The sequence below is a fragment of the Pelodiscus sinensis genome, chromosome 11, assembly GCF_049634645.1.
Source record: "Pelodiscus sinensis isolate JC-2024 chromosome 11, ASM4963464v1, whole genome shotgun sequence".
Classification (NCBI taxonomy): domain Eukaryota; kingdom Metazoa; phylum Chordata; order Testudines; family Trionychidae; genus Pelodiscus; species Pelodiscus sinensis.
Genome location: NC_134721.1, coordinates 34,215,033 through 34,242,091, shown reverse-complemented (window position 1 = coordinate 34,242,091; position 27,059 = coordinate 34,215,033). Strand labels below are relative to the sequence as shown.

The following is a 27,059-nucleotide window of genomic DNA, read 5'->3' as shown; positions in this document are numbered from 1 at the left end:
GTCAGGACTAGGCCTATAGCTTCATTGGAGTCAATGAGGCCAGATCCCAAGATGATGTAAATCAGCCATAGCACCATTGGAATACATAGAGCAGATCCCCAGATGGTGTAAAATGACATCAGTATGGGTAACAATAGGGCTAGATCCCAGCTGCTATAAACTGGGCATAGCTTCTTGGACACCAGAAAGGGGCCAGATCCACAGCAGGGCTACGTCTACACTGGCATGATTTTCCGGAAATGCTTTTAATGGAAAAGCACTTTTTGCGGAAAAGCGTCCGTGGCCAATCTAGACGCGCTTTTCCACAAAAAAGCCCCGATGGCCATTTTCGTGATCGGGGCTTTTTTGCGGAAAATAAATCTCTGCTGTCTACACTGGCCCTCTTGCGCAAAAGTTTTTCGGAAAAAGAGTTTTGCCCGAATGGGAGCAGCATAGTATTTCCGCAAAAGCACTGACAATCTTACATGAGATCGTCAGTGCTTTTGCAGAAATTCAAGCGGCCAGTGTAGACAGCTGGCAAGTTTTTCCGCAAAAGCAGATGATTTTGCGGAAAAACTTGCCAGTCTAGACACAGCCCAGCTGTAAAGGGGCATCACTCCACTGAAGTCAATGAAGCTATGCCCATTTACACCAGCCTAGGATATGGTCCAAACTTTGTCCCATTCAGGATGTTGCAGATCATGTCAGGGCTAAAAGGATGAACCTTTCGGCAGATACAGAGCCATACTGGGACTCATCCATTGGAGAGGTGATGATACCGTGGTCAGGAGATGAATGAGTCATCCCAGACTACCTCCTTAACAGGAGTCGGCATTTATGAAGCAGCACGAGTGTTCTGTTTGTGCCCCATGGAAACAGCCGTGATGGTAATTGAAGTTGTTTAAACATTTCCTCTGACCCAAGGGCTCCGGTATTCAGGTATGTGAAAAATGGCCAGGGGCCTCTCTGCAGTGGGAACTGAATGAAACACATTCCATCCACAGCCATTAGATTTATAGGGTGAGTGTTCCATAAGACGCAACTGTTTATGAGATCTGGTTAGGGAATTGACTTATTGTCCTATGGCAGGAGGTCTAGTGTTAATCAGCTGTGGTAGAAAGGGAGGGAGCCTAACAAGGCTGCCCTGTGTGTGTGTTGTGTGTGTGTTTGAACATGAGGATGTGAGTGGGTGTGTGTGAGAACATGTGCAAGACAGTGTGAAAGAGAGTGTTTTTGTGTGCATGTCTGAATGGGGGTGGGTGTATCCACGAGTGCAAGTGTGAACATGAACGTGAGTGCTTGTGCATGTATGTAACAGTGCGAATATCCAAGTGTGTGTGCGAGAGATTGCCAAGACTGAGGAATCTGCCATTTATTTGTTATAACTCCCATGTGACACCTCTCTGCTCTGCAGCAGGGGACAGACCTACCCCCTGAAGATGTACTGCTGTGTACAGAAACATGGGTGACACTTTGAACCTAACCCAAGGGCCCCCCTCTCTCATCGCACCATCAGACTTCTTGCAGCATTACTGGCCCCACCGTCTGCAGAAGAATCTTCTCCTTTTGATCTTCATTCTTTAGGTTTCTGGCCTTTTTCCTTTAAAAAAAAAAAAGGAGAGAGATACACTCAAAAATAAATACTGAGCCAGATCCCCAGCTGGTGTGAATTGGCCTGGGGCCATTGACTTCAAGGGAGCTCTGTCTGATTTTCACCAGCTGGGAGTCTGGCCCCATTCACTTCAGTGTCACTACAACCAATGAAACAAAAAACAGGACTATGTAGCACTTTAAAGACTAACAAGATAGTTTAATAGGGAAGGGGGGGAGGTAAATGTCTGTGAGCTAATGCTTCCCCAATTATCACCTCTAATATCATTAGCTCACAGACATTTACCTCCCTTCCATCCCCCTTCTGTTCTGAAATGTGATTTGTCCTTTTCATATGTGTTCATTTTTTAAATTGTATCCTTTGGTATATATGGTTGAGACTATTTTCTTCCACTATTTGATCTGAGGAAGTGGGTCTGGCCCACGAAAGCTCATCACCTATTAAACCATCTTGTTAGTCTTTAAAGTGCTACATAGTCCTGTCTTTTGTTTTAGCTACACCAGACTAACACGGCTACATTTCTATCACGATACTACAACCAATGTACAGGGGCTGGGAATACGGGCGTGTTGACTCCAGGGGAGCTCTGGTTTATGTACACACCCTAACTGAGACCAGAACTCCAATGGGCCAGGTGCTTCGCAGACATGTAGTAGGAGACAGTCTTTGCCTTAACGTTCTTATGGTCTAAAAAGGAAGACTGAGAAAAGAGTGGGAAGGGAAACAGAAGCACAGAGTGACAGGAGTGAAACCCTGTCCCCTGACTTCTACTCCTGCACACTGTCCACTAGCCCACGCTGCCATTAAGATGGGATGTGTCAGTTCCTCTCTCACTACAGTGTCGTTACATTGACTCCAATACAGTTTCTTCCCATTTATAAGAGAGAGACGGCTCAGACTAGCTCCTGCAGGAGAGGACACAATGAAAATGAAGTGAAAGCCAACTAACCCTCTCTCCACTTCTTCTATGGTGTCAGGCAATGGCACGTTGAGGGTCTCTGGCAGGAATATAGCAGCAATGCCTGAAATTATAGGAGCTGTCCCGTATATGATTGGTGGAAGGTATGGGAAATATTCCCCTGTCACCCTTACCACTGGAGCTACTATGCCACCAACGCGAGCCATGGTGCTTCCAAGCCCCATGCCAGTCTGTCTGCAAGTGTAGAAAACAACGTTTAAGAGAGAAATCATAAAATCATGATAATATTGGACTGATTCTGGAAAGACCAGCTTCAATCCACCCATGCATTTTTTTCTCCCCTTGGCCTGCCCTTAAATGGTCTTTGATCAGAACTGGCTTTCCTTATTTCTAGAGCCAGTTAGGAACTTCCTTCAACAGGAAGTGTAGTTTTGGCAAAAGCAAATTTTCTTCTGTGGCAAAAAGGTCAAATTGTTGACAATTTTTTTTTTAAATTTTCTCTTGGGGGCAGGTAGGGATCAAAACTAAATATTTTGGATTGACCGTAATCTTTGAGCTTCAGGGAGTAGCCAAGTTAGTCTGTACAGGATAAACTTAAAAAAACAACAAATAGTCTGGTAGCACTTTAAAGACTAACAAAACATGTAGATGGGATCATGAGCTTTCGTGGGCACAGCCCACTTCTAAGGGCTATGCCCAGGAAAGCTCATGATACCATCTACATGTTTTGTTAGTCTTTAAAGTGCTACCAGACTATATGTTATTTTTTTTAAGTTTATGCTTAATCTTTGAGACTGTCCTCAAACTGTGGTTGGGGTTCCCTGTGAGAGGAAGGCTGATGCTATACAACAGGATTATCGCCTGTAAATACCTACCTGGGGACAAGTTATTTTCTAGCTGAGATGCACCATTTGATGCCTCAGAGACAATGTGAGTGAGAGATCCAAGGGCTGAAAATTGGAGCTAGACCAATTCAAACTGTAAATAAGGGGCACATTTTGAAAGGGGGAAAGTTTTGAAAATGGGACTTAGGTAATTCAGAAAATGTTACCTTAGACTTAAGAATAGAACTGAGGGAAGATTTTCCAATGGAACAGTTTTCCATTGGAAAATGCTGATTCAATTATATCAAAATAGTTTGTTGAAATCATAATGTTCCTGTAATGTTTTCAATGAGAAATGATTGAAACATTTTATTTCAGTGAGGTCAAAGGGCTTCATTGTTTTTCTTTTTGCCCTGGTGAGGCTGTGGCAGCCCAAAGAGGGGAACAGGAGAAGCCTTAAATTGGGAGTAGGGGAGGGTGACAGTCGATTGGTTCACCTATTTCCCTCCCCCAGCTATCGAAAGGAAAAAAAGTCATCCTTCTGAGGTGTATTCTTTACCTAATCAGATATACAGAAAGTGCAGGGCTTGGAACTACTGAATGGACATTAGCAAAATAGAAAAACTTGAAAAACAATGACTAGTCTAGCAGCACCTTAAAGACTAACAGAACATATAAATGGTATCAGGAGCTTTCGTGGCTACAACCCACTTCTTCAGATGAATGTAGATACAATCTACATATTTTGTTTGTCTTTAAGGTGCTGCAAGACTATGGTTGTTTTTCAAGATTTTCCAGTTACAGACTAACTTGGCCACCCCCTGAAGCTTATTAGCAAAATGGTTCAACAGGGACTTACTGAAATAACTGATTTATCATTTTGGCTATGATGTTAATCAACCAGATGTAATTCAACAAAGACAAGTACAAAGTACTAGGCTGTGTCTAGACTGGCAAGTTTTTCCGCAAAATCATCTGCTTTTGCGGAAAAACTTGCCAGCTGTCTACACTGGCCGTTTGAATTTCCGCAAGAACACTGACGATCTCATGTAAGATCGTCAGTGTTCTTGCGGAAATACTGTGCTGCTCCCGTTCGGGCAAAAGCTCTCTTGCACAAATCATTTGCGCAAGAGGGCCAGTGTAAACAGCACAGTACTGTTTTCCGCAAAAAAGCCCCGATCGCGAAAATAGCGCGTCTAGATTGGCACGGACGCTTGTCCGCAAAAAGTGCTTTTGCGGAAAAGCATCCTGCCAATCTAGATGCGCTTTTCTGAAAATGCTTTTAATGGAAAACTTTTCCGTTAACAGCATTTTTGGAAAATCATGCCAGTGTAGACGTAGCCCCAGTGTCATGGGACATGCCTGCCCTGAAGCACACCCTGCTATTTGAGAGTGCTGCAAGCACTCCTTGCCTCAGCTTCCTCCTCCTCTGGCTTTCTTATCTCTCCTGAGGGTTCACGTGGCCCACCCCTCAGACTAGCTCACTCAGAGGTCAATTGTCCCTTGGGCTAACAAAAGCCCCCACACAATCAAAAGATCTTTGTCCTCACTTGGACTCCCTTTCAGCACACCCGTCTGGCTCAGTTCCCAGTCCTTTCTGGGTTATCCTTCAGTCTCTGTCTTTGGGACACAGCCCTCACTCCTTCCCAGGAACCCTTTGCAAACTCCTTCAGACCCTTTCTCAGGGTTCCCACAGAGACCTTCCAAAGTTAAGGCAGGGGGCTAGCTAATCTGGCGCAAGTGTGCCTGCGCTCAATTGCCCTTAAAGTGCCAGTGATTTCTGACAGCTGCATGTAAGAAGGAAAATTAAAGCACACACATAAAACGGTGACTAAGTGGCTCGGTGGCCATACTGCTGGAGAGCACCCGAAGGTTATAGTGGATCACATATTGAATGTGGGGAAAAAGGCAAATGTGATCCTGAGATGTATTAACAGGACTGTTGTATGTGAGACACAGGGGGCAATTATTCCACTGCACTGGGCACTGGTGAGTCTCAGCTGAAATACTGTGTCGTGCAGAGAGTCCAGAGAAGAGCTACAAAAATGATCAGAAAAGACGACGAGGCAGGGGAGTGTGGAAAACACGCAAGTCTTCAAATATGTAAATAGTTGTTATAAAAAGGATGCTCAATTGTTCTACAGGTTCCCCAAGGTTAAGACAAGAAGGAATCAGCTTAGTTTGCAGCATAGAAAATTCATCTTGGGTATTAGGAAAAAAACTTTCAAACTCAGTCTAAGGATAGGAACAGGTTACCAAAAGAGATTGTGGGAGTCCTGTTCTTCATGTTTTTTAAAGACCAGTTAGACAAATACTTGTTAGGGATGATCTAGAGATGCTTAATCCTGCTTCACATAGGGAGGGGTGGGGGTGGACTAGATGACCTCTTGAGGTCCTTACCAACCCTAGATTTCTATGATTTGATGGTTTACATAATATAATAGTTGCAATGATAAATCAGTTATTGTTTTGATAAGTCTTTGTTGACATATTTCATAGAGTTTAAGGCCTGAAGAGACCAGTAGATCTTCTAGTCTGACCACCGAGATAACATGAGCTGTTAAATTTCACCCTGTTACCCCTGTGTTAACCCCAATAACCATGGTTTCAATAAGGTCATTCAGATATTTCTGAAATGATATTTTTTTGGAATTTTCGACTTGCAAGAAATTTTGAAATGCTGGAACTTCCTTGGGAATGGAAATTGAGATCTCTGCTTCCAGCTTTGTCCGGGGAGTCCTGTTGTTCCAAGCTCTGGCCCCCTGAATCGAGTACAGCATTGGGTGGATTTTCCTCTAGCACAGAAATAGATGAGTTACTGCTGTAGGTACCTGATGACTGTGGGGTACAGCTCGCCGGTGTAGAGATACAAACAGTTAAAGGAAGAGGCTAAGCATCCTTTCCCAAGCACAGCCAGGGATGTACGTAAAGCCTTCAGCTCTTGTGGGGAGACACAAAAGGATAAGAGCTAATGGTCAGTGCTGGTAACAGTCATGAATAGGAATCAGTTGCTGAAACAGCCCTGGCTAAGGCTGATCGCTCAGGGCCTACATTACAATATGTATTCGAGGTAAACAAGATACATATGCAAATGTTTGAATTATGGATGGTAAGAAATTTTCCATGAAAACTATTTTTTCCATGGAAAATTGGGGTTGTCAACTAAACAAAGTTTTCCCAGAGTGTGTTTGCCTCCCATGGACAATATCAATTTTTTTTTTGGTCAAACAATGAACACCTGAAAGTTGAAATATGTTGATGCTATTTTAGTGCCATATGGGGGTTTTAGTTCAGTTGCCTCTCGTTCCCATTCTCCTCTGAGAGCCCAGCACAATGACTGGACAACATCTCTCATGAGACTCCTGTTCTGCTCCTGAGGGGAACCTTCCCTCTGCCACTTCAAGTGGACGTGGGGGCCATATTGAGGCTGGGCTCGGGAGGTAGAGGTAGGGACACGAAGGGTGGTTTTCAGGGTGGGTGGCTGGCTTGTGGAGGGGCAACACAGTTGTGGGCAGATAGGGCAATGAGGTCAGTTGTGGGGAGATAGGCTGCCTGGGTGACGCGTGGCAGATGAAGCTCATCCTGATGGCAGCAGCCGGCTTGTCTGGGATGGCGATGGAGCTAAAAGCCATCTTGGCTCTGAGGGCAAGGCCATGGAGAGGGCTTTGTATTGGTGGGGGAGGTTCAGCCAAGGAAGCAGAGCTGAGGGATGTGGTTGTATTGTGGGAGTGGAGCAAGGAGTCAGGGGAAGCCCCGGGGCAGGGCATTGGGGCAGGGGAGGCTTCTGAGGGAATGGCAATCAGGATGGGTTTGGGCTATGAGGGCTGTGGCCAGGGGGAGAGCCTCTTGGGAATCAGGTATCCATCACTTGGCATGCCGAGGGACCCAGATAAGCTTAATTCAGCCCGTCCTTCCCCTGCCAGCTGCACCCTGAATGCTCACCTCGTGGCACAAATATGTTGGCCAGGATCGCCAGCCCTGCCAGGATAACGGAAGCTGCCTGGGTGACACGCCGGCCGATGAAGCTCATCCCGATGGCAGCAGCCAGCTTGGCCGGGATGTCGATGGAGCCAAAAGCCACCTGGATGAGATAAATGTTGAAGCCGAAATGCTGCAGGTCCATGGCCAAGCCATAGAAGGCAAAGCTGGTGGCAAACCTGTGAAGGGTCATCGAAGGGGGTGGGGTGTAAATGGAGAGCAGGGCCAGATTTATCCCTGATGTAACTGACTCCCCTGGGGGAAAGGAGAGAGGGGATCTTGACTGGCTGACTGGCAACATATTTTTATCCCCAGTGTACTATGGGGAGGCATTGGAATCTTCCCTGACTCTGAGGGTGCCTGCTACTGATCCCCACTCCTCTCTCCCTGCAGCACAGCGCCCCCTAGTGCTGCCTCAGGGTTAGAAAGAAAGAACAGAGCACACCTACCAGACACTGGCGATGCAGCAGGATATCCTGCGTACATTGGGTGTACGGACCAAACTGTAGAACGTGTGGGATGATTGTGCCAAGGCCATTTCCTTCTGCATGTTGGATTTCAAGACCTAGCAAGGAGAGACAGCAGGAAAAATAATTCTGGTGTAATATCCTGCTGCACCCTCCTTACTGTGCCTTGCACATTTGATATGCCCCATTGGAGAACATGGGCCAGATCTCCAGCTGATGGAACAGCTGTTGCAGTCACCTGGCAATGAAGCTGAGGATCTGGCCCATAGGGTGTGCAGGGAGGGGAGGCAAAGATGCACGGTGCGAATGATTAGCGCTCTGGAGAGACACCTGGGAGACTGAGAGGATTGGGAATGCTTACCACAACAAGGAGACGCATAAGAGGGGATCTGATAAAGGGTGTCAAAGTAATGGGCAGGATAAAGAATAGCTTGCCAGCGCTTGAGAGAGGATGAGAACCCTGAAGTCCTGACCCAGTTCCTAGCTCTAACCAATAGGCTTTGCCCCTCTCTCAAAATTGGGAATGGAACCAGGAATCCTGATTCCCAGCCTCCTCCAGCTCTAGCCACTAGACTCTTCTCCCAGAGCCTGGAATGAGTCTCCGTGCTAGGTGCTGTCAGAAACAGGATACTGGGTTACATAGATCACTGGGCTAATCCAGTCAGGCAATTCCTGTGAAGATCACTCCCTGCGGCCGAGGAGCTGTTGTAAAATGTTTGCACCATTCCATTTAGAGGAAACAAAAGCAGTGTAGGAATGTGGAGGAGCTCAACACAGGCAACATACAACCAATCCTGCATCCCCCTCTAGTGACCAGCCGAGAGCTATCGCCTGGCTCCTGGAGCTGGCACAATGCTGAGGGACCCTAACATGGTCGGAAGAGAAAAGCAGAACACAGAGACTTTCCTGACTTGTTAAAATTATTTTCCTCCAGTTGCATATGGACATAGAGACAGAGAGAGGGGTGCGTATGAAGGTGGATAGAATCACTTTATCCTCCACTGAAACGCTCTGCATTGGAAAGCTGAAGCTGTTTAACAACCTATAATAAGACTACTCAACATTAAGACACATAATTTGACTTGGGCGGGTTTTCCTGGGGCATCAGTCCTGGGATAATTTGGTCCAAAGTATTGAAAGTGAAATTATTCCTTGTGCACTAGCCTAGGCACCACCAAAGTCCCTCTTTTTACCCTTACTGACTAGTGAGGGTAGGTTTATCCCTGGCGTAATTCACTCCATTGGGAAAAGGGCCCTAGAACTCTAATGGGCCACACATTTCTATCTCCAGTAAATCACGGTGGGTCATTGGCGTCAGCACTGACTGTGAGGAGACAGCACCTCCTGCTGGGACCCCCATCCCACTCCTGCAACACCCTGTTCTGTAGCACCAGACTGGGGCATCTCGCATGGATTCGAAGGAGAGCGTCCCCCCCTACCCAGTCTCCCATCTCATAAGTCATTGTCCAAACATAGTAGAAGCATTAGCACCAAAACACTCTGCAATCTATTGTGAAATACAGCAGGACAGTTTGTACCCACTTGCACTTGTGTCCCTGAGTTAACCATTGTCATAGAATCCTAGGACTGGGAAGAGGTTATCAGGTTCAGTCCCTGATACTCATGGGAGCACCAAACACCATCTAGACTTGGGGTGGGCAATAATTTTTGATTGGGGGGGGCCACTCCAAGATTTTGGTCAGTGGTCACTTTTCTATGGAGGGGGTGCAGACACTGGGATGGCGATTGATTTGCAAAAAGAAGCTTGGGGTAGAGGACTGGGGTGCAGGAGGGGATGTGGGGTCTGGGAGAGAATTTTAGTGGAGGGAGGAGGTTGTGACCTGGGGCAAGGGACGGGTGCAGGAAGGGGGGGGGTTGGGTACAGGAGTGGATTCTGACCTGGGGGAAGGGTGTAAACAGGGGTGCAGTGTCTGGGAGGGAATTGTGACCAGGAGTGGAGGTGCAGAGGTTTGGGTTATGACCAATGTTCCCCGTAAAGATAGTTCTCTCTTAGGTGCACATCTGTGCAGGCTTGCTCCAAGAATTTGAGTCCTGCCCACCTCTTCAGGGCGGCTGACCTGACCCAGGAGCAGCTGGGCAGCCACCACACAGCCCTGGCCCTAGCTTCAGCCCTTCCCCAGGGCTGGAGCTGCTGCCAGGGTGGGCTGCTTGGTGGGTGGTGGCGGCAGCAGCTCTGGCAGCCAGGGCCCGGGCCTGAGCCACTGCACGGCGGGAGGCAGTGGCAGCTCTGGCCACTGGGGCTGGGGCCTGAGCCTGAGCTGCTGTGTGTGGGGTGGCTGGGACCACATGGTGGTCAGCTGTCTTGTCGCAGGACCAGCTTTGGGGCTGGGCAAACTGGGCCCATGCCCAGGGTGCCATAGCCAGAGGATGAAGGGCAACTGGGCACTGGTGTTGCCAGGCAACGGGGGTGGAGGGTACTGGGCAGGGGGACGCATGGCAGGACATGCTGGAAGCACAGGATGGGAGTTGGGGGCACAGCTGGGAGTAAAGTAGGAGTTGGGATGAAGGGGGCACTGTGTAGAAGTGAGGGGCAAAGGGGGCACAATGCAGGGTTAGTGGTAAAGGCTGCACAGGATGAGGTGTGGGGTTGGGGAGCCCATGGATGCAGAAACAGTGGGAGTAAGGCTGGGGGGGAGTGAGTCTGAAAGTCAAGCTAGGTGGTTTTCAGGGTGGGTGGGTGCAGGGTTATGCACCTTGTTAATTATCCCTTGTGTTTGTATTTTTTCTGACATAACAATTTAAATGTTGTCAGTAACTGGTGGATGCCACAGTAGCACACATCCAAACAAGCAGCTGGAGAAAGGTAGCTGCTGACAGAAGGTGTCAGTTTCTGCAGGTAGCAGCACAGAAGCATACCATGCTATTCTTACTTCTGTGCTGCTGCTGGCGCTGAATGCCTTCAGAGCTGGGATCCTGGCCAGCAGCCGCTGCTCTCTAGGGCTATGTCTAGACTGCAGGCTTCTTTCGAAAGAGGCTCTTTTGAAAGCATCTTTCGAAAGAGCCTCTTTCAAAAGATCGCGTCTAGACTGCAGGCGGATCTTTCGAAAGAGAAATCCGCTTTTTCGAAAGAGAGCACCCAGCGAGTCTGGATGCTCTCTTTCGAAGACGGCCTCTTTACATTGAAGAACGCCTTCCTTCGAAAGAAGAACTTTCGAAGGAAGGCGTTCTTCCCGTGAAACGAGGTTTACCGCCATCGAAAGAAAAGCCGCATTCTTTCGAAATAATTTCGAAAGAACGCGGCTTGAGTCTGGACGCAGGGGAAGTTTTTTCGGGAAAAGGCTACTTTTCCCGAAAAAACCCCTGAGTCTGGACACGGCCTAGCTGCCTAGCTCTGAAGGCAGAGAAATAAATGTAGCAATATTACTACTCCCCCATAATAACCTTGCAATCCTCCACAACTTCTTTTGGGGTTAGAACCTCTACACTTACAACACTGTGAAATTTCAGGTTTAAATAGCTGAAACCACAACATTTATTATTTTTAAAATCCTATGATCACGAAATTGACCAAATGGACAGTGAATTTGGTAGGGTCCTAAGGCCAGGCCTACGGTATGGGAGAGAGTCAACCTAAGATACACAACTTCAACTACAAGAATAGCATAGCTGGAATCAACATATCTTAATTTGAATTTCTACTGAGTCCTCACTGTGGGAAGCTGACAGAAGAAACTCTCCCGTTGACTTTCCTTATTCCTTGCGACCCCATGGAGTACCAGGGCTGACAATGGGTGACATCAGCAGTCAATTTAGCAGGTCCTTGCTAGACTTGCTAAATTGAACCCCGGAAGATCAATCTCCAGAGCATTGATCTCCAGGTAAGTATAGACCTGGCCTAAGCATAAGATGTGATTATCTGTGGTTTCCTTTGATGGCACAGCAATTCCATTCATTTTTTTACCTCAGTATCGAGCTTGTCTCCTTCTTCTTTTTTTCTGTTTATCTGAGCAACTTTCTTAAGCACCTGCACTGCTCGGTCCGGTTTTCCTGATAGTACCAGCCAGCGAGCGGACTCGGCAAACCACCTGCAAATGGAGCAGCAATGCCAAAAACCAATGGAGTGCTTCCTTCTTTCCCAGCTGGGTTCTCGTGGTAGGCATTTGCGGCTCATGGGAATTAGGGGCACTCAGCCCTGGGTAGAGCTATGACCTCGTGAGGCAGATTCTGAGGGGAAGTTGCATTGTTGGCAAACACAGAGGAACAACATCAAGTTGTTTCAACTTCTGTATCAGAGGGCCTACTGCTCCCAGCCCCTAGAGTACCAGCCCCTCTGCATTTTCTGCACTGATCCAGACAGCCACAGACCTTGGTAAAGCCACTGGGTGTGCCAAGCACATCCTTTCAGGACCAGTCTAGCTCTTTTATGTAGTCAAGACAGCTGCAAACAATAGGGGCACTAGGCTGTGGTGGATCACAGCTAAATCAGATAGGAATACAGAGTGAAGTGGGGCTTATTTCAGCTCATCCCAATGAGTATTGGACTGTCAGTGTATTGTCCCTGCAGCTCCCACTCCTGAGCCCTGTGTTTGAGTGAGATCAGAATCCTGCTCACCTACCAACGCGCAGCGATGCACTTACCAGGAGTAGAGAAAGAAGACAAAGAAGGGCATTGATGCAGTGAATTGTAGCCAGCGCCAGTCCGGGAGGGCATATGCCAAGCCTGCAAGAACAATCTGTCCAATGGTAGCGCAGTATCCCACCACCGTGCCAGCGATGGTCCGTACTTTGGTTGGCACCCACTCAACGACTGGAAAGGAAGGCCCCCACCACAGAGGGATTAATACTATAGCTGGTTGAAATGTTTTGGATGCAGAGTTTATTTGTTGAAAAATGCAGGTTAAGATTGACCAAAGCTATTTGCAAATTAGGTTTGAGTTCCCAAACAGCTTTGGCCTCCCAGCCCCCAAATATTTTTTTTCTGACACAGTCAAAATATTTTGTTTCAACTCTTTGTTTTGAAACAATGTTTTGTTTAGAGAAGTACAGGCAGTCCCCGGGTTGCGTACAAGATAGGGACTGTAGGTTTGTTCTTAAGTTGAATCTGTATGTAAGTCGGAACTGGCGTCCAGATTCAGCCGCTGCTGAAACTGACCGCCAGTTCTGACTTACATACAGATTCAGCTTAAGAACCCCAAGCGTCCGCAAGTCAGCTGCTGCTGAAACTGATCAGCGGCTGATTCCAGGAAGCCTGGGGCAGAGCAACTCTGCCTCGGGCTTCCTGTAGTCAGCGCTGGTCAGTTTCAGCAGCGGCTGACTTGGGGACGCCTGGGGCAGAGTAGCTGGGGTGCGGCTGGGTTGCTCCAGTAGCACCGCTCCTCGCTCCTTGGCGCTACTGGACCAACCCAGCAGCACCCCAGCTGCTCTGCCCCAGGCGTCCTAATTCAGCCACTGCTGAAACTGACCAGCAGCGGCTGAATCAGGACCTGGGGCAGAGCAGCTGGGGTGCTGCCGGGTTGGTCCAGTAGTGCCCAGAGCGGCGCTGCAGGACCAATCGGCAGCGCCCCAGCTGCTCTGCCCCAGGGTCCACAACAAAAGCCTGGTCTGCTGGGGGGGGGGCACACTAGCTGCGCCCCCCCCCCCCAGCAGACCAGGGACACGGGGAGCAGAGCCGCAGCGGCAGCTTCAGTCCCAGTGCCCCTGGTCTGCTGGAGACAGTCCCCAGCAGACCACAGGCACCGGGAACGAAGCCGCAGCAGCGGCGGGTTCCCGCGCTTCTGAGGCTTTGCTCTGGCAAAGCCTCAGAAGCGCAGGAACCCGCCGCTGCTGCGGCTTCAGTCCCGGTGCCCCTGGTCTGCTGGAGACGGTCTCCAGCAGACCAGGGGCACCGCGGTGGAGCAGCTTACGAACGGGGCTTTCTCGCCCCGGAGCTCGCAGGCAGCAATCCGCCACCTCGACCTCCGGGGCGAGAAAGCCCCGTTTGTAAGTGCGGATCCAACATAAGTCGGATCCGCGTAAGTCGGGGACTGCCTGTAGTGGGATTTATTTTTAAAAAGCTCCAAAATGTGTCATAGAAATGCATATAATGAAAAAACAAAACCCCTCCACTTCTCCCTCCAAATTTCGGTTGAACAGAGCATGTAATTTGATCCAAAATTAAGTTTTGTTTTCATTTTGGTGAGGAAAAACAAAACAAAAAATTCTTTTGGGGGGTCAACCTGAAATAATGTGTTTTTTTTGTTCAGCCACTGAGCCAAACAATCCCATAGCTCTAGTTAATATGCTACACAAGTGATCAGGTTTTGGAGGCAGGTGGGGATGTTTTCATGGGCATGGATTCAGTGCTCAAATGTGCCAGTCTGTGAGGGGCTTTGCTGTCCTTCAGAGTTAAAAATGAAACTGAGCTATCAATGAGAGGCAGTATGGGCTAGCTGTTAAGGTACCAGATGGGTATTCAAGGCACTGGTGTTGCATTCCTGGATCTGCCATGGAATTTCTCCATGAACTTTGGGCCAAGGTACTTTGTTTTCTCTATCCCTTATTTGTATTTTAGTAGCCCCAATTGTGCTAGGCACTGTACAGATACAGAACAAAGATGAATTTCAAATATAAGACAAGAGACAACAGTTAGCTGCAGAAATACAGCTGGGGGAACACCAAGGCTACGTCTACACTGCAGGCTTCTTGTGCAAGGGTTCTTGCGCAAAAGATCTTGTGCAAGAGCGCATCCACACTGCCACGTACTTTTGCGCAAGAGTGTCCATGGCAGTGTGGACACTCACTTGTGCAAGAAAGCTCTGATGGCCATTTTAGCCAGGGGGTTTCTTGCGCAAGAAACCCCTGTTGCCCGACCACACTGCCTTCTTGCACAAGAGCTCTTGCGCAAAATGGCTTATTCCTCGTGGGGAGAGGAATAACTCTTGTGCAAGAAGCCCTCTGTTCTGACACCTTACTGTAAATTTACTTGTGGAAGAATGTGCGTGCAGTGTAGACGCTCCACACATTTTTGCGCAAGAACAACTGTTCTTGCGCAAAAAGCCTGCAGTGTAGACGTAGCCCAAGAAATAATGAAGCAGAGCTGGTCAGCACTGTAGGCAGTGGTCTCAGTACATTATCCTTTGGCTCCTGCTTCACTCTCCCACCCTTTTAAGCCACAACCTCTTTAAGACGGGAGCCGTTGCTCACTGTGTGAATGCACTATGCCCAGCTCAATGGGTACCCAGATCTGAGTCGAAGTCTATGCAGCATCTGGCACAATGAGGGCCCTGATCTTGGGGTCTGTTTAGTGCCTGGCACAATGAGAGCATCAGTTTCAGTCAGAACCTTGAGGTGCTACCCTAAGAATTACTGTTCTAGCACTGTTCATATCATTAGAAAAGACTGACTCAAACCCTCGCCCACAATTTGAAATCAAACAGTTTATTGTAATGTGTCCTTCATTGCAAAGTATTATTATTGTAATCCAGTGCTGCTACAATGCTGGGCTCCCTCTGAGACACCCTCCTGGCTTGGGCTGAATACAAGCAGAAGAGATGCATGCAAATGCAGAGATAAATATTTGTATGCTGGGGCCAGCTCAAAACCAACAAGAGCAGGAAAATAGCATTCAAAAATGAAAACCAGGCATTTAAGGGAAGGGGGTGGCTGAAATCCAGTGCTAGGAGTCCTGTATGATGCCCCATTAGCCTGTGTTGCTCACTGTCATAAGACTACCTTGAGGCTGAGAACTGAGCAGCAGTCAAAAGAGGAATCAAACATTTATCTGGAAAATGAGAACACAGCCTCCCAAAAGAAAAGAAGTAAGGGTATGTCTACACTACCACCCTAGGGTGGTAATATAGGCAACCGGAGTTGCAAATGAAGCCCGGGATTTGAATTTCCCGGGCTTCATTTGCATCTCGCCGGGCGCCACCATTTTAAATGTCCGCTAGTGCGGACTCCGTGCCGCGTGGCTACATGCGGCATGGACTAGGTAATTCAGACTAGGCTTCCTATTCCGAACTACCGTTACTCCTCCTAGTCCAAACTACCTAGTCCATGCCGCGTGTAGCCGCGCGGTACGGAGCCCGCACTAGCAGACATTTAAAAATGGCGGCGCCCTGCGAGATGCAAATGAAGTCCGGGAAATTCAAATCCCAGGCTTCATTTGCAACTCCGGTTGCCTACATTACCACCCTATTCGAACTAGGGTGGTAGTGTAGACATACCCTAGGTTACTTAGGAACCATCTTTTTGTTCTGTGTTTGTGCTGCACCTAGCACCAGGGGGGTGTTGGTCCAAAAGTGGGGCTCCTCGATGCTACTTCAATATGAATAATAATAACAAGGGTCTTAGGATACAGAAGTATAATGTGATCTGTTCTAAGCTACATTGCCATTTAGGCAGCACCCCAGCGATCAAAGAACAGTGAGGGACTGTTAGATCATTCACACTGCATACCAGGGCCATGCAGCTTGCCTTCTGGCTGGGTCATGAAAAGTGGGACAGCAGCTCACAGCTTTCTAGCTAATGAAGGCTGCTGGGGTAGGTTGGTCTCATGGTTGCAGCTGTAGATGTGGACTCAGGTGACTGGATTCAGTTTCTGGATCTGGCACAGGATCCCTAAGGAATGGTGAGCAGGGCCCTGGGGCTGGAGTGTCCTTGGTTCTGCTGATGCAAAGGGAGATGTAATTGTCCAGTGCTTTGCAAAATGGCGACCAGATCTCCCTTAGGGCTGCTAGATGCTACGTTCTGGTATTACTGCACACTCTGCAATGGGTCAATGAGTTTATTTACTCCCTCTAGGTGCTACTGTGACGCTACTAATAACCTGACCATTGTAATGGGGCCCTGAGCTTCATAAGGGCCTGTGGGTGCTACTGTAATATTACTAATATTCATAGTGTATTGGATCATCAGGGTGCTACTGCAATATTATAAGTTATGCACACACCAGAAGGGGGCTTCTTGGTGCTACGGTAATACCAGAAATAATGTACACACTAGCTGCGTCTAGACTGGCAAGTTTTTCCAAAAACTTGCCAGCTGTCTACACTGGCCGCTTGAATTTGCGTAAGAACGCTGACAATCTAATGTAAGATTGTCAGTGTTCTTCCGCAAATACTATGCTGCTCCCATTCGGGAAAAAGCCCTCTTGCGCAAATGTATTTGCGCAAGAGGGCCAGTGTCGATAGGTAAAAAAAAGCCCCAATGGCGAAAATGCGCAAAAGCGTCCGTGCCAATCTAGATGCTCTTTTCCGCAAATGCTTTTAACAGAAAAACTTTTCCGTTAAAAGCATTTGTGGAAAATCATGCCAGTCTAGCCATAGCCACTGTGTTTAGGTCTCTTCAGAGCTACCGTAATGCAGATAGTAACAGCAAGGGCTAATTTTCCCAGGTTAAACACAAGGAGTAGAGGAAGAAGGTCCCTTACCCAGTGACATGCAGTTGAGGACCACCCCAGAAAGGGCCATCCCGACCAGGAAGCGGAAGATGCAGTATGCGGTGAAATTGGGTGAGAAGGCCGTGCAGGTGCCCGCGACAGCCATCTGCAGGTAAGACCAGCTCAGGAGAGCCTTCCGCCCGAACCTGTGGCACAGGAAGGCATGTTAATAGCTGTGCTGGGGTGTCAAGGGATCTAGTGACTGATAGATCCCTGTATGTGCAGAGTCACAGAGCCCTGTGGATAGGTAGGGACAGGGCGGATGTGATTACACCTCGCACTCTGCATTCAGTCCATGGCATGAGGGTACCGATTGTCTGTTTATCTAACCACTGTTAGTCTGTGTGCTCTGCAAGCCTGCTGATGGAGGGGGGCACACAACGGGGCAGCTGCCTCAGGGCCCAGTGATTCAAAAGGGACCAGAGCTCCCAGCCTCTGCTACTGTGGTAGCAGCAGTGGCTGGAGTCCTGGGTCCTTTAAATTGCCACCAGAGTGCCATGCTCTGGGCAGCTGGCTGTGGGGGGCGGCGCACGGTCTGGGTGGGGCTGAGGGCTGGTTGCCCAGCTCCACCCCTTCTGCCCGAGAACCTGTCCTTTTCAGGACTGCAGAACCAGCACCTGCCTCCCCACTCACCTTGTCCAGGGGTCTGGCAAGGCTGTTGGCCCCCCTCCTGCTCTGACATGGCCTGTAAGGTGCTCAGGGGAGAGCAAGCACAAATGACCAGGCACTGGGGGACTGGCCCACAAGACAAGCTATCAGAGGTGTTAAAACTGTGGCCTAGCAATGACTTCAAGGGATCAGCATCTCAAGCGTAGCAGAAGGGTAACCTCCAGACCTGACGGGCGTTGCCGACTTAGGGCTACTGCAGCATTGAAATCAGTGGGAGTTATGCCTTTGACTTCACACAACCAGGCAGGGGGAGGAAACGGACTAGAAAGAAGAGGATGAACATAAGCAAAGTAAAACGTAGCAACTAACAGGCCATGGGCCAGGTCCTCAGCTAATGCTCATTGAATGCCACAGAAAAATGCTTATGGGCCCCAGTGCGTGGGGTTGGCGATTATGCCAGTTAGCGTGTTAGCCCCAGTGGCTGCTGGGGTGTGATGCTGATTTACACCAGCTGTGCATCTGAACACACCAGTCTATTAGATCCTGGGATTATTCTACCCGAGCCCACATCCCTACATATAAACCTCATCTCTGAAGTGAACATTTAACTATCCTGTTCACTGCCTGTGCTTTTGCCCCTAGTCCAGCAGGTACCAGTCACCTCACAGCTGCTGCTTTCTCTGTCCCTGCAGCCTGTCTCAGCAGGGGGAGAAGGAAGAGCCTGGCAAAAACCTACCTGTCCGCTAAGCTTCCAAACACGAGCGCTCCCACCAACACCCCAGCCATGTAGATCGACTGAGCCATCTGTCCGAGCGTGCGCAGGTTACACACCAAGTCCCACTGCCAGGATGGGGGAAGCAAAAGTAGGGGGGGGGGGTCAGACATTGTCATAACAAGCTGCTCATACCCACACAAGAAGAAAACAGCCAGTGCTATGGAGGTAAGAGAGCAGACGAAGGTCTAATGGAGAGCTAGGATGGCTGGTCACTAGGGACTATGGGGATTTATCCTCAGCAGTTGTGTCATGACTGTGTTAGTGGTTGGTGGCCTCCAGGGTGCACTATCGCCTGCTGGCAGTGGGAGGTGGAATGTCTCAGGCTGCAGTTCCCCCTGCCTGCTGCTGGAGGGCTGCAGGTGGTGAAGGAAGGAGGCATAAAAAGGGGCTGGGAGGGCTGCTGCTGCCTCTGCTCCTGCAGCCTCCCCAGTTTGGAGCACCTGAAGCCTTTGAAGAGGAGGCAAGGTGGCCTACTGATAATGCACTGGCCTGGGACTCAGGTGAGGGGGGTTCTGGTCTATGCTCTACTGCTGACCTGCTGCATCATCTTGAGCAAGTTGTTTCCACTCCCACCCATTGTCTGTTTAGATTATTGGCTCGTCAGGGCAGGGACTGTGTCTGTGCAGCACCTGGCACAATGGGGGCTCCATCTCAGTCATGGTCTCTTCAGTGCCTGACATGAGGGGACCCTGCACTTGTGGCTTGTGAAATGCCTGGCACAACGGGGGCCCTGATTTCAGTTGGGGTCTTTTGGCACTACAGATATTTTAGTAACAATAATGATTTTATTGGCACCAGGATTTGACCGTTTGTATTTGGCAAATAAGGTTGTATTTAAAATGAAATTAATCCCTGCCTCATATTTATGCTTTTTTAAAAAAGCGCAAGCGCATATTTAAATAACCAACAAGCTGGGAATTGTCAAGGGGAAAGGACTTTCTCTGTGTGCAGTCCTGCAGCCCAGCATTGGTTAAGCAAGCAAACAGCACTTTGCTGTGTCAGTGGATTTGTTAACAGGGTGGTTGACACATGAGCATGAGCTAACTACTGGTGGATATTTAAATGTGAGCATAGCAGTATTGCATATTCACTATTGTGTAGCTGCATGGTGTGGCCTAGTGGTTAGAGCAGAGTACCAGCGGTCAATACTCCTACGTTCTACTCCAGACTCTGGAATTACATGTATTGGGTAAAACTAGGATGGGGCATAAGAACTTTTGGGTCTAGTCCCAGCTCTTGTGGGTAAGTTGGGTCAAGTAGTTTGGGGGGGGGTAGGGGACCTGGGAGACAAGAATGCTGGGTTCTGCCCACAGATGTGGAAGGAGAGTGGAGTCTAGGCAGTGTTCCCTGTAAGCTGAGTGTTTGGGCAGCCACCCAGGAGAGATTCAAATGCTGCCCAGCTGATTAGCAGAGCACCCACAGCTGGCAGCATGTGTTTCTACTAGTGGTGCACAGCTACACATGCCTCTGTGCACATAAGAAAATTTATTCTGCACCTGGATGGAAAAATATAGATGGAACACTGGCTCTAGGAATTAAAATGTGGGCATCAGGTCTCCTGGGTGGTGTTCCTGGCACATGGAAGGAGACTGTTCTGCTGCTTGGAGCGGTATGACTGGGATTCCTGGGTTCTCTGACAGCATCTATAGTTCTAGGGGTTACAGGACCAGGATTGAAAGCCTAGGACTCCTGGATTCTGGAGCCAGCTCTATGGCTGGCACAACTGTGGCCTTGAGCAAGTCACGTCACCTCCCTATGCTTCAGTTTCCCCATCTGTAAAATGGAGCTAATGGTTCTACACACTTAACTCATAACTGTGCATGGGAGTTTGTAAAGCTCTTTGAATCATGGGAAGGGCTGAGTTGTATTATATCCAGCGACAGCCACCTCTTGCCATCTGGGAAACAGTTACATCCCCTTTGACAATCTCAATGTTCTTTCCCAGAACAAATTGTCAGTAAATAGCAGAAGCAGGAGGCCTGGAGACCTACAGTGCGTCATCATACAAGACATTATTTTCTGTTTTAGCAGCAGTTAGAAGCACCAACAATATGTGAGCACAGTAAAAGATGCTCTCTGCCATTAAGGGTTTACCTTTCATATAGACACAGGTGGGAGAAAGGAAGAATTATCCATCTTTTACAGATGTGAAGGACAGAGAGGTGTCTTTGCCCACAAAAGCTTATGTTCCAATAAATCTGTTAGTCTATATAGTGCTCTAGGGCTTCTCGTTGTTTATGCAGATTCAGACTAACATGGCTACCCCTCTGATATTTGTTACCTTGCAAAGGAGATGAATTAGATGGGATGGAATATCTACATATATATTTTAGAGTGCATCTCTCTGTCTGTGAGTCTGTCTGTTTGCCTGCAAGCCCATTTGTGCAAGAACTCCTCCTAAAAATAGCTAAGGCCACGAAATTTGGTAGGCAGCGTCCTCGTCTCCTAACTTAAAGTAAGGTCAGGGTTTGATTGTGCCAGGAAAAGAAGTCCCTGGAATGGGACTGTTTTCCATAACATGGAAAGTGAGGGGGCAGAGAGGAGAGACACGATACTCACAGTGGCCTCAGGGGCAGTGAACACAGGGGAGAGTTCTACTGCAGAGTAACACTGGAGGCAGACGTACCACCAAGGAAGTGCCCTGTTGAGGCTGAGGCTCATCATCTTGCCTGCCACCTGACTGTGCAAGTGGCTTGCCCTGCCCCAAACCCTTCCCCCTGGTCCTTGGCTGCAGCACCTGGGGTGGGGGGCAAGAAATCCCTGCCAGATGGGGAGAAAAGGTTCCTTCTGGCCAAAGGGCCTGGGGAGAGAGAAAAGGCCCCTGTCAGCTGGGAGGGCTCGGGGGGTGGAGAAGGAGAGAAGGTGCTGCTGGCTGGGGAAAGAGAAAGCCCCAGCAGATAGGACCCCCCCACCCTGAGCCCCTCCTCAGCCTACAGCCCTCACTCTCACATCCCCAGCTCCCTGCCCTGAAGGACCTGGGCAATGCAGGGTAAGCATTTTAGTCTCTCTATTTTAGAGATTTGTGCTTTTGTCTGTCTGTCTGTCTGCAAGTCCATTTGTTCAAGAACTCCTAAACGGTAAGAGCTAGGACCACCACATTTGGAATGTAGCTTCCTCTTCTTCTAACTTAAAGCAAGGTCAGGGGTTGGCTTAGCCAGGAAAACAGGATGTGCCTGGAATTCTATTGTTTTCTATAAGATGGAAAGGGAGGGGGCTGAGCGGAGGGACATTATTCTCACAGTCACCACTGAGGGCAGCGAACACAGTTTACTGTAGAGCAGGGGCGGGCAATAAAAAACTGGTAACCTGTGGAGTTAGTCCCTGGCGGGCCACCACCGCTATGTTTGTGCCTCTACAGGCATCGGAGGATCGCAGCTCTGGTTGGCCACGGCCAATGCAAGCAGTGGGAAGTATTGTGGACCAGGATTCCACTTTCTGCCTCTCAAATTGGCCACGAATAGTGATTCGCAGCCAATAAGAGCTATGATCCTCTGATACCTGTGGAGGTGCAGGTAAGCATGGTGGTGGGGGCCCACCAGGGACTAAGCCTGTGGACCAGATCTGGCCCGCAAGCCAGAATTTGCCCACCTCTGCTGTAGAGTGACCACTGGGGGCAGCTGCACCACCAAGGGAATGGCCAGCTGAGGATGGGACTCGCTGTCTTGCCTGCCACTGGCCCGGTTAAGTGGCCCCCTGGTTTCAAACCCCACCTCCCATCCCTCAGCAACTCCACTGGCTTGGGAGGAGAAAGCCAGGACAGCCCCACCATCATGGCCCCCCTGAGAGTACTGCTGGCCCCACCACCCTGGTTCCTGCCACAGGAGCCACATCCCTCCCCCCAGCACTGCTGGGCCACCGAGCATGGCCGGCCAGCCTGTGTGGAGCCCAGGGAACATTGTTGGGAAGCCTGCAAGTCCCCCATGTCCCTAGGCTGGGCCCAGGGAGTGCCAGTGTGAGGCCTGCACAGCCCCCGCCTCTCCCCACCCCCAGCCAGGAGGCCTACGCAGCTACCCCCGCCCCTTGGCCAGACCCAGGTAATGCTGGGTAAGTCTTCTGGTAAATACAAAACAGGGATTGGGAAAGAGGAGCCATATCAGAAACATTTGTTCCTCCTGTCTCATAACATGAGATCAAGGGGCCGGTCAATGAAATTAAAAGATGGGAGTTCAAAACTGATGGGAAGAAATAAGCTTTTTCATATGATGTGGGATTAGCCTGTGGAACTCACTGTCACATGAAGTCATCGAGGGGAAGAAGTTAACAAGATTGAAAGCAGGAGTTGGCATTTTATATGGATATCAAAAGCATCCAGAGTAATCGTAACAACAAGGCTTCTGGGAGGCATATTAAACCTGATACTTCAGGGCTTGTGTCCATCTCCAACTACTAAAGATCAGGATGAGACCTGTGTATGGGACAAATTATCCCACGTGGGGCTACCAGGGGGTTCTTACATCTGCTTCTGAAGCATCCAGTGTGCTGGCCATTGTCCCAGACAGGCTACTGAGCTGGATGGACCGTGGGGCTGATTCAATTATCAATAAATCCGATAATGTGCCTAAGGACACGGAGTAGGAATGGTTCAGAGACAGTGAATGAACACAAGTCAGAGTTAACAGCCTGGACCAGATGTAAATATTGATCAGTAACACACAAGCTGCACAGGGTTTCCCTAAACAATTGTGAGTGCTTTATGCCTTTCCTTACCTCCATAATGATGGTGTTGGTGAAGATGCTCTTATCATAGGTCCACCCATCCGTGCATGGCTCTGTTTCCATCTCGGTCCCATTTGAGACTGTTGCATTGGAATTTAGGAGCTGCCACTGTGCGGTGATGAACCGGCGACACTTCTCTGGCTCCCAGTCCCCATCCATGGGGATGGAGACCCTCAAGAGATCTTTGGCGCTCAGCCTGTGACTCGCATTTGCACCACGCGTGTTGTTGGCAGCTGCACGGATCTGGCAGTGGTGTCCTGGGACAGCAGCGGAAAAATTCTGCAGGAGATTGTGAGAGGCTGTCATTAAAACTGGGATAACAAGCAAAGTGACGTGGATGATTTGAAAGCGGCCCATGCCGCCAACGCTGTCGAGGAGTTCGGCAAAAGTCATGACGAACAGATCCCCTGTCAACTCACTGCCTGATGACTTAAACGAGTTTCACAGACAGAGCTGCATTTGGAAAGGGTGCCTCCTACAATACGTTCCAGCTCTCTTCAAGATCTGTCAAAGCATGATCAGCTACAGCCATCAGCTTCCCCCAGGAGAAGCGCACAGCTTGGGCTGCTGCATAGGAAAGTTTAATCTCATTGTCTCGGAAAAAGTTCCCTTTATCAAGACCCCACTAAACTCTTGCCTGCAACACTGAAGCCGCAATCGGTCTGGCATCCATCCAAAGCTCTGGGGTCTCAGCTGGGATCCCAGTCTGTTGGAAGAAGATCTGAGCAACCTGTGATGTGACCTTGGATCACCTCGTTTGGATGCTTTTGTTTTGGGATGCTGGAAGCTCCGTGTGTGTGTGGTGGTGGGGATTGGGAGTGTGGGGTAATACATATATTTATTATTTTAGCCTTAGGAAACTGATTGGGTTAAATGGGTGCTTGTGTGGGTTATGTAAGCCATAATCATCTTACTTGAGTTAAAGTTCTACCCTGAGTTTGAAGGATTAGCGTGAAGGGAAAGGGAGAGAAAATCTACTGTGTAAATGTGGAACAAAGGGCACTGTTAGGAAGGCATTAGGCCTCCAGTCCATGAGCGCACCACGCTTGCTTTGCATTGGTCAGTTATTACTGGCCTTACAGAGGCACCAACTCAGACTATTGTTCCACTGTGCCAGGCACTGCAGACCCCAACTGAGACCAGGGCCCCATTCTGCCAGGCACTGCACAGACCCTAACTGAGATCCAGGCCCCATCGTGCTGGGTATTGTATAGATGCCGATCTAGATCAGGGCCCCATTATGCTAGATGCTGTGCAGATCCCCAGTAAGAACAGGGCCCCCTTGTGCTGGGTTCAGAAAAAATGACTAATGGGACCATATCCTGAGCTGGAGTAAGTCAGCATGGTCCCATGGACATTATGTCACTTTACATCAGCTGAGTATCTAACTCCATATACGCTTCATCAAAGCTGATGATAGAGGAGAGCTGGTGTCCACGGGGGGGATGGCAAATTTCTGGATACCGACAGTGTGGCAGGGCGGAGTGGCCCTGCATGCCACCGGGCCAAGTTAGCAGCAGCCTGGCAGACGCTGCCGGGCACAATGCTGCAGACGCGCAAAGTGCCACAGGGCTGGCGCCGGCTGATGACATCACCTCGGCATCGGCCGGCATGGCTACATTGGCGCTGGCCAATGATGCCACCCACTGGGCCGGCGGGGCATTCAAAAGCGGCCCGGAGGCTACTGACAAGGGGGTGAACCTCAGGCTGGCCAGGGGGAAGGCAGGTGAGGCCAGCAAGGAGGGGGAGGACGGAAGGATCTGGGAACTGACCGGGGTGAGCAGCAACCCCACATCGGCCCTGGGGAGGGAACTCCAGGTGGGGTAGGAAGTGGCCCAGGGCTGGGCCGAGGACCCCGAGTGCAGGTGAGTTTAGGGGTTTACACCCCATCCACAGGCAGGTGGGAGGTTCTTTCCCCCTGCCTTAGGGCCCTGGGCTGGGGCTCGGGAGAGTGGGTGGGCCCGAGCCCCCCTATCCCACTGCTGTACAGCGAGGTTCTTGCGCTGTATGGTAGAGCTTATGTAATAAAAACCGACCACCTACCACGACTTTGGGGTGGTCTTTGTACACATGGTGGAGAAGGCAGGCACGGTCCCTGGCCCTGCAGCAGGGCTAGAGGAGTGGGAGAAAAGGGAGTAAGAGACTTGAGTGTGATTTTGTTTTGCAAGGAGACGCCAAAATGCAGGTTAACAAACTGCTAGAATGGCTGATGGACAGCCAGAGACATCAACAGCAGCAGCAAACTCAACTGCTACAACAATTAGCGGCACAGTTTCAGGAACAGCAGAGGCAGCTGGTCCAGGAGATGCGTGAGACCACCCCAGGGCTGGGGGGCCCACGCAGTGAAGAAGGGCCATTCGCCAGTGAAGAGGGTCTGCCTGTGGGGACTCAGCTCCCAATACGGCTATCTAAGCTGGGCCCTGAGGATGACCCCAAAGCCTTCCTAGTAATTTTCGAGAGGGTGGCGATGGCGGCCCAATGGCCGCAGGAGCACTGGGCTACCCTGCTGGCCCCACGCAGGTGGCTTGCCGGGGAATGACGGCAAAGGAGGCCCTATGCTATTTTAAGGTCAAGGAGGCGATACTGGACCAGCTGGGCATTACCCCGGAGGCCTACTGGTAGTGCTTCCGAGAGTCCCGGTATAAACCCGGGTGAAACTCCACGTGCTGTCGCTCACCGGGTTAAAGAAGCCGGAAGGAGATGGCTGGAGCTGGACAGTAAGATGGGAGGGCAAGTCAACAAAGTGATTCTGGAGCAGTATGTACAGATTCTCCCCCCCAAGGGCCAACAATGGGTCCGGTGGCACCTGCCCAACACCCTGGAAGAGGCAGTGACCCTTATGGAGAGGTTCCCCTGCACGGCAGGCAGGCAAGGGAAAGACACCCAGTCCCGTTGGGGATCTAAAACACCCGCTGCCCCCAACGAGCAAGGGGAGGGTGGACTCCAACCCTGAGGTTGGGGATGAAGAGGAAGTTGGCGCCGGTGTGGCAGAACCCCGACCTGGCGGCCGGCGGCGTAAAGCTGGCCAGAGAGGAACCGGGATCCCACCCAAAGGGAGCCCCACCAGTCCGGGGGGCCTGTTACCAGTGCAGAAAAGAGGGGCATTTCCACCAGGATTGCCCCCTCATGGACTGCACCTATGGACAGCCGACCCAGGTGGGTGTTCTGCGTGCTAGAGCAGCCCAACGGCCAGTCCCCCGATGGGTGACAATAAATGGGAAATCGGTCAAGGCAATAATGGATTTGGGGTGTGGACAAACGATGGTGCAGATGGTCGTGGTGGGGGCACCCCCACCGACAGGGTGGAGGATCTGGATATGTTGGGTGCATGGGGACGTACGCTTCTACCTCACGGTCCAAGTACGAATTAATGATGGGTGGGAAGAGGCAGTTTGCAGGGTGGCAGTGGCCCCCCGACTTACCCACCCCACTTTGCTGGGAAGAGATTGGCCTGGGTTCAAGCGCTTGGTACAACTGTGGGGCTGGGCCAGACAGGAAGGGGATCAGGGAGGCAAAGGCGGCGTCGCATCAGTGGCAAAGGGGATGAGGCCCACCGCACGACGCTTGAAGTGAGAGCCGCACCCGCCGAACACGATACCCAGAGGCCGTCCCTCTGCGGAAGACCACTGCCCCGGTGATAGCCGAGGAACTAGTGAAGATATTTTTGAGGGTGGGTCTTCCAAAGGAGCAGCAACAGCCCTCACTGGGCCTGGGCACCGCTTAGTATGTACTCAAACTAAGGCAATGGTTGCGTCGCCTGGGGGACTGGGCCCGGGAGAATTTACGGAAGGCCCAGGAGAC

General features: G+C 50.1%; 1 protein-coding gene and 1 long non-coding RNA gene across 2 annotated transcripts in view; one reads left to right on the top strand and one right to left on the bottom strand.

Moving 5' to 3' along the window:
* The window catches only part of LOC142830945 (uncharacterized), a 51,824-nt gene that overhangs the window by 22,396 nt on the left and 2,369 nt on the right, over window positions 1–27,059 (top strand). The window contains exon 2 of the long non-coding RNA XR_012906506.1: window positions 17,114–17,270. This is a non-coding gene — a long non-coding RNA (uncharacterized LOC142830945). The remainder of the gene's footprint in view (window positions 1–17,113; window positions 17,271–27,059) is intronic.
* On the bottom strand, window positions 1,165–23,764 carry LOC102460310 (solute carrier family 22 member 6-A-like). Its single transcript, XM_006136593.4, has 10 exons — window positions 23,250–23,764; window positions 18,504–18,607; window positions 17,150–17,304; window positions 12,379–12,547; window positions 11,702–11,825; window positions 7,762–7,877; window positions 7,277–7,491; window positions 6,166–6,274; window positions 2,541–2,744; window positions 1,165–1,579 (listed from the first exon to the last, which is right to left on the bottom strand). Exons 1-10 carry the CDS (start codon window positions 23,649–23,651, stop codon window positions 1,492–1,494), a joined length of 1,686 nt encoding a protein of 561 aa, XP_006136655.2. The 5' UTR covers window positions 23,652–23,764; the 3' UTR covers window positions 1,165–1,491.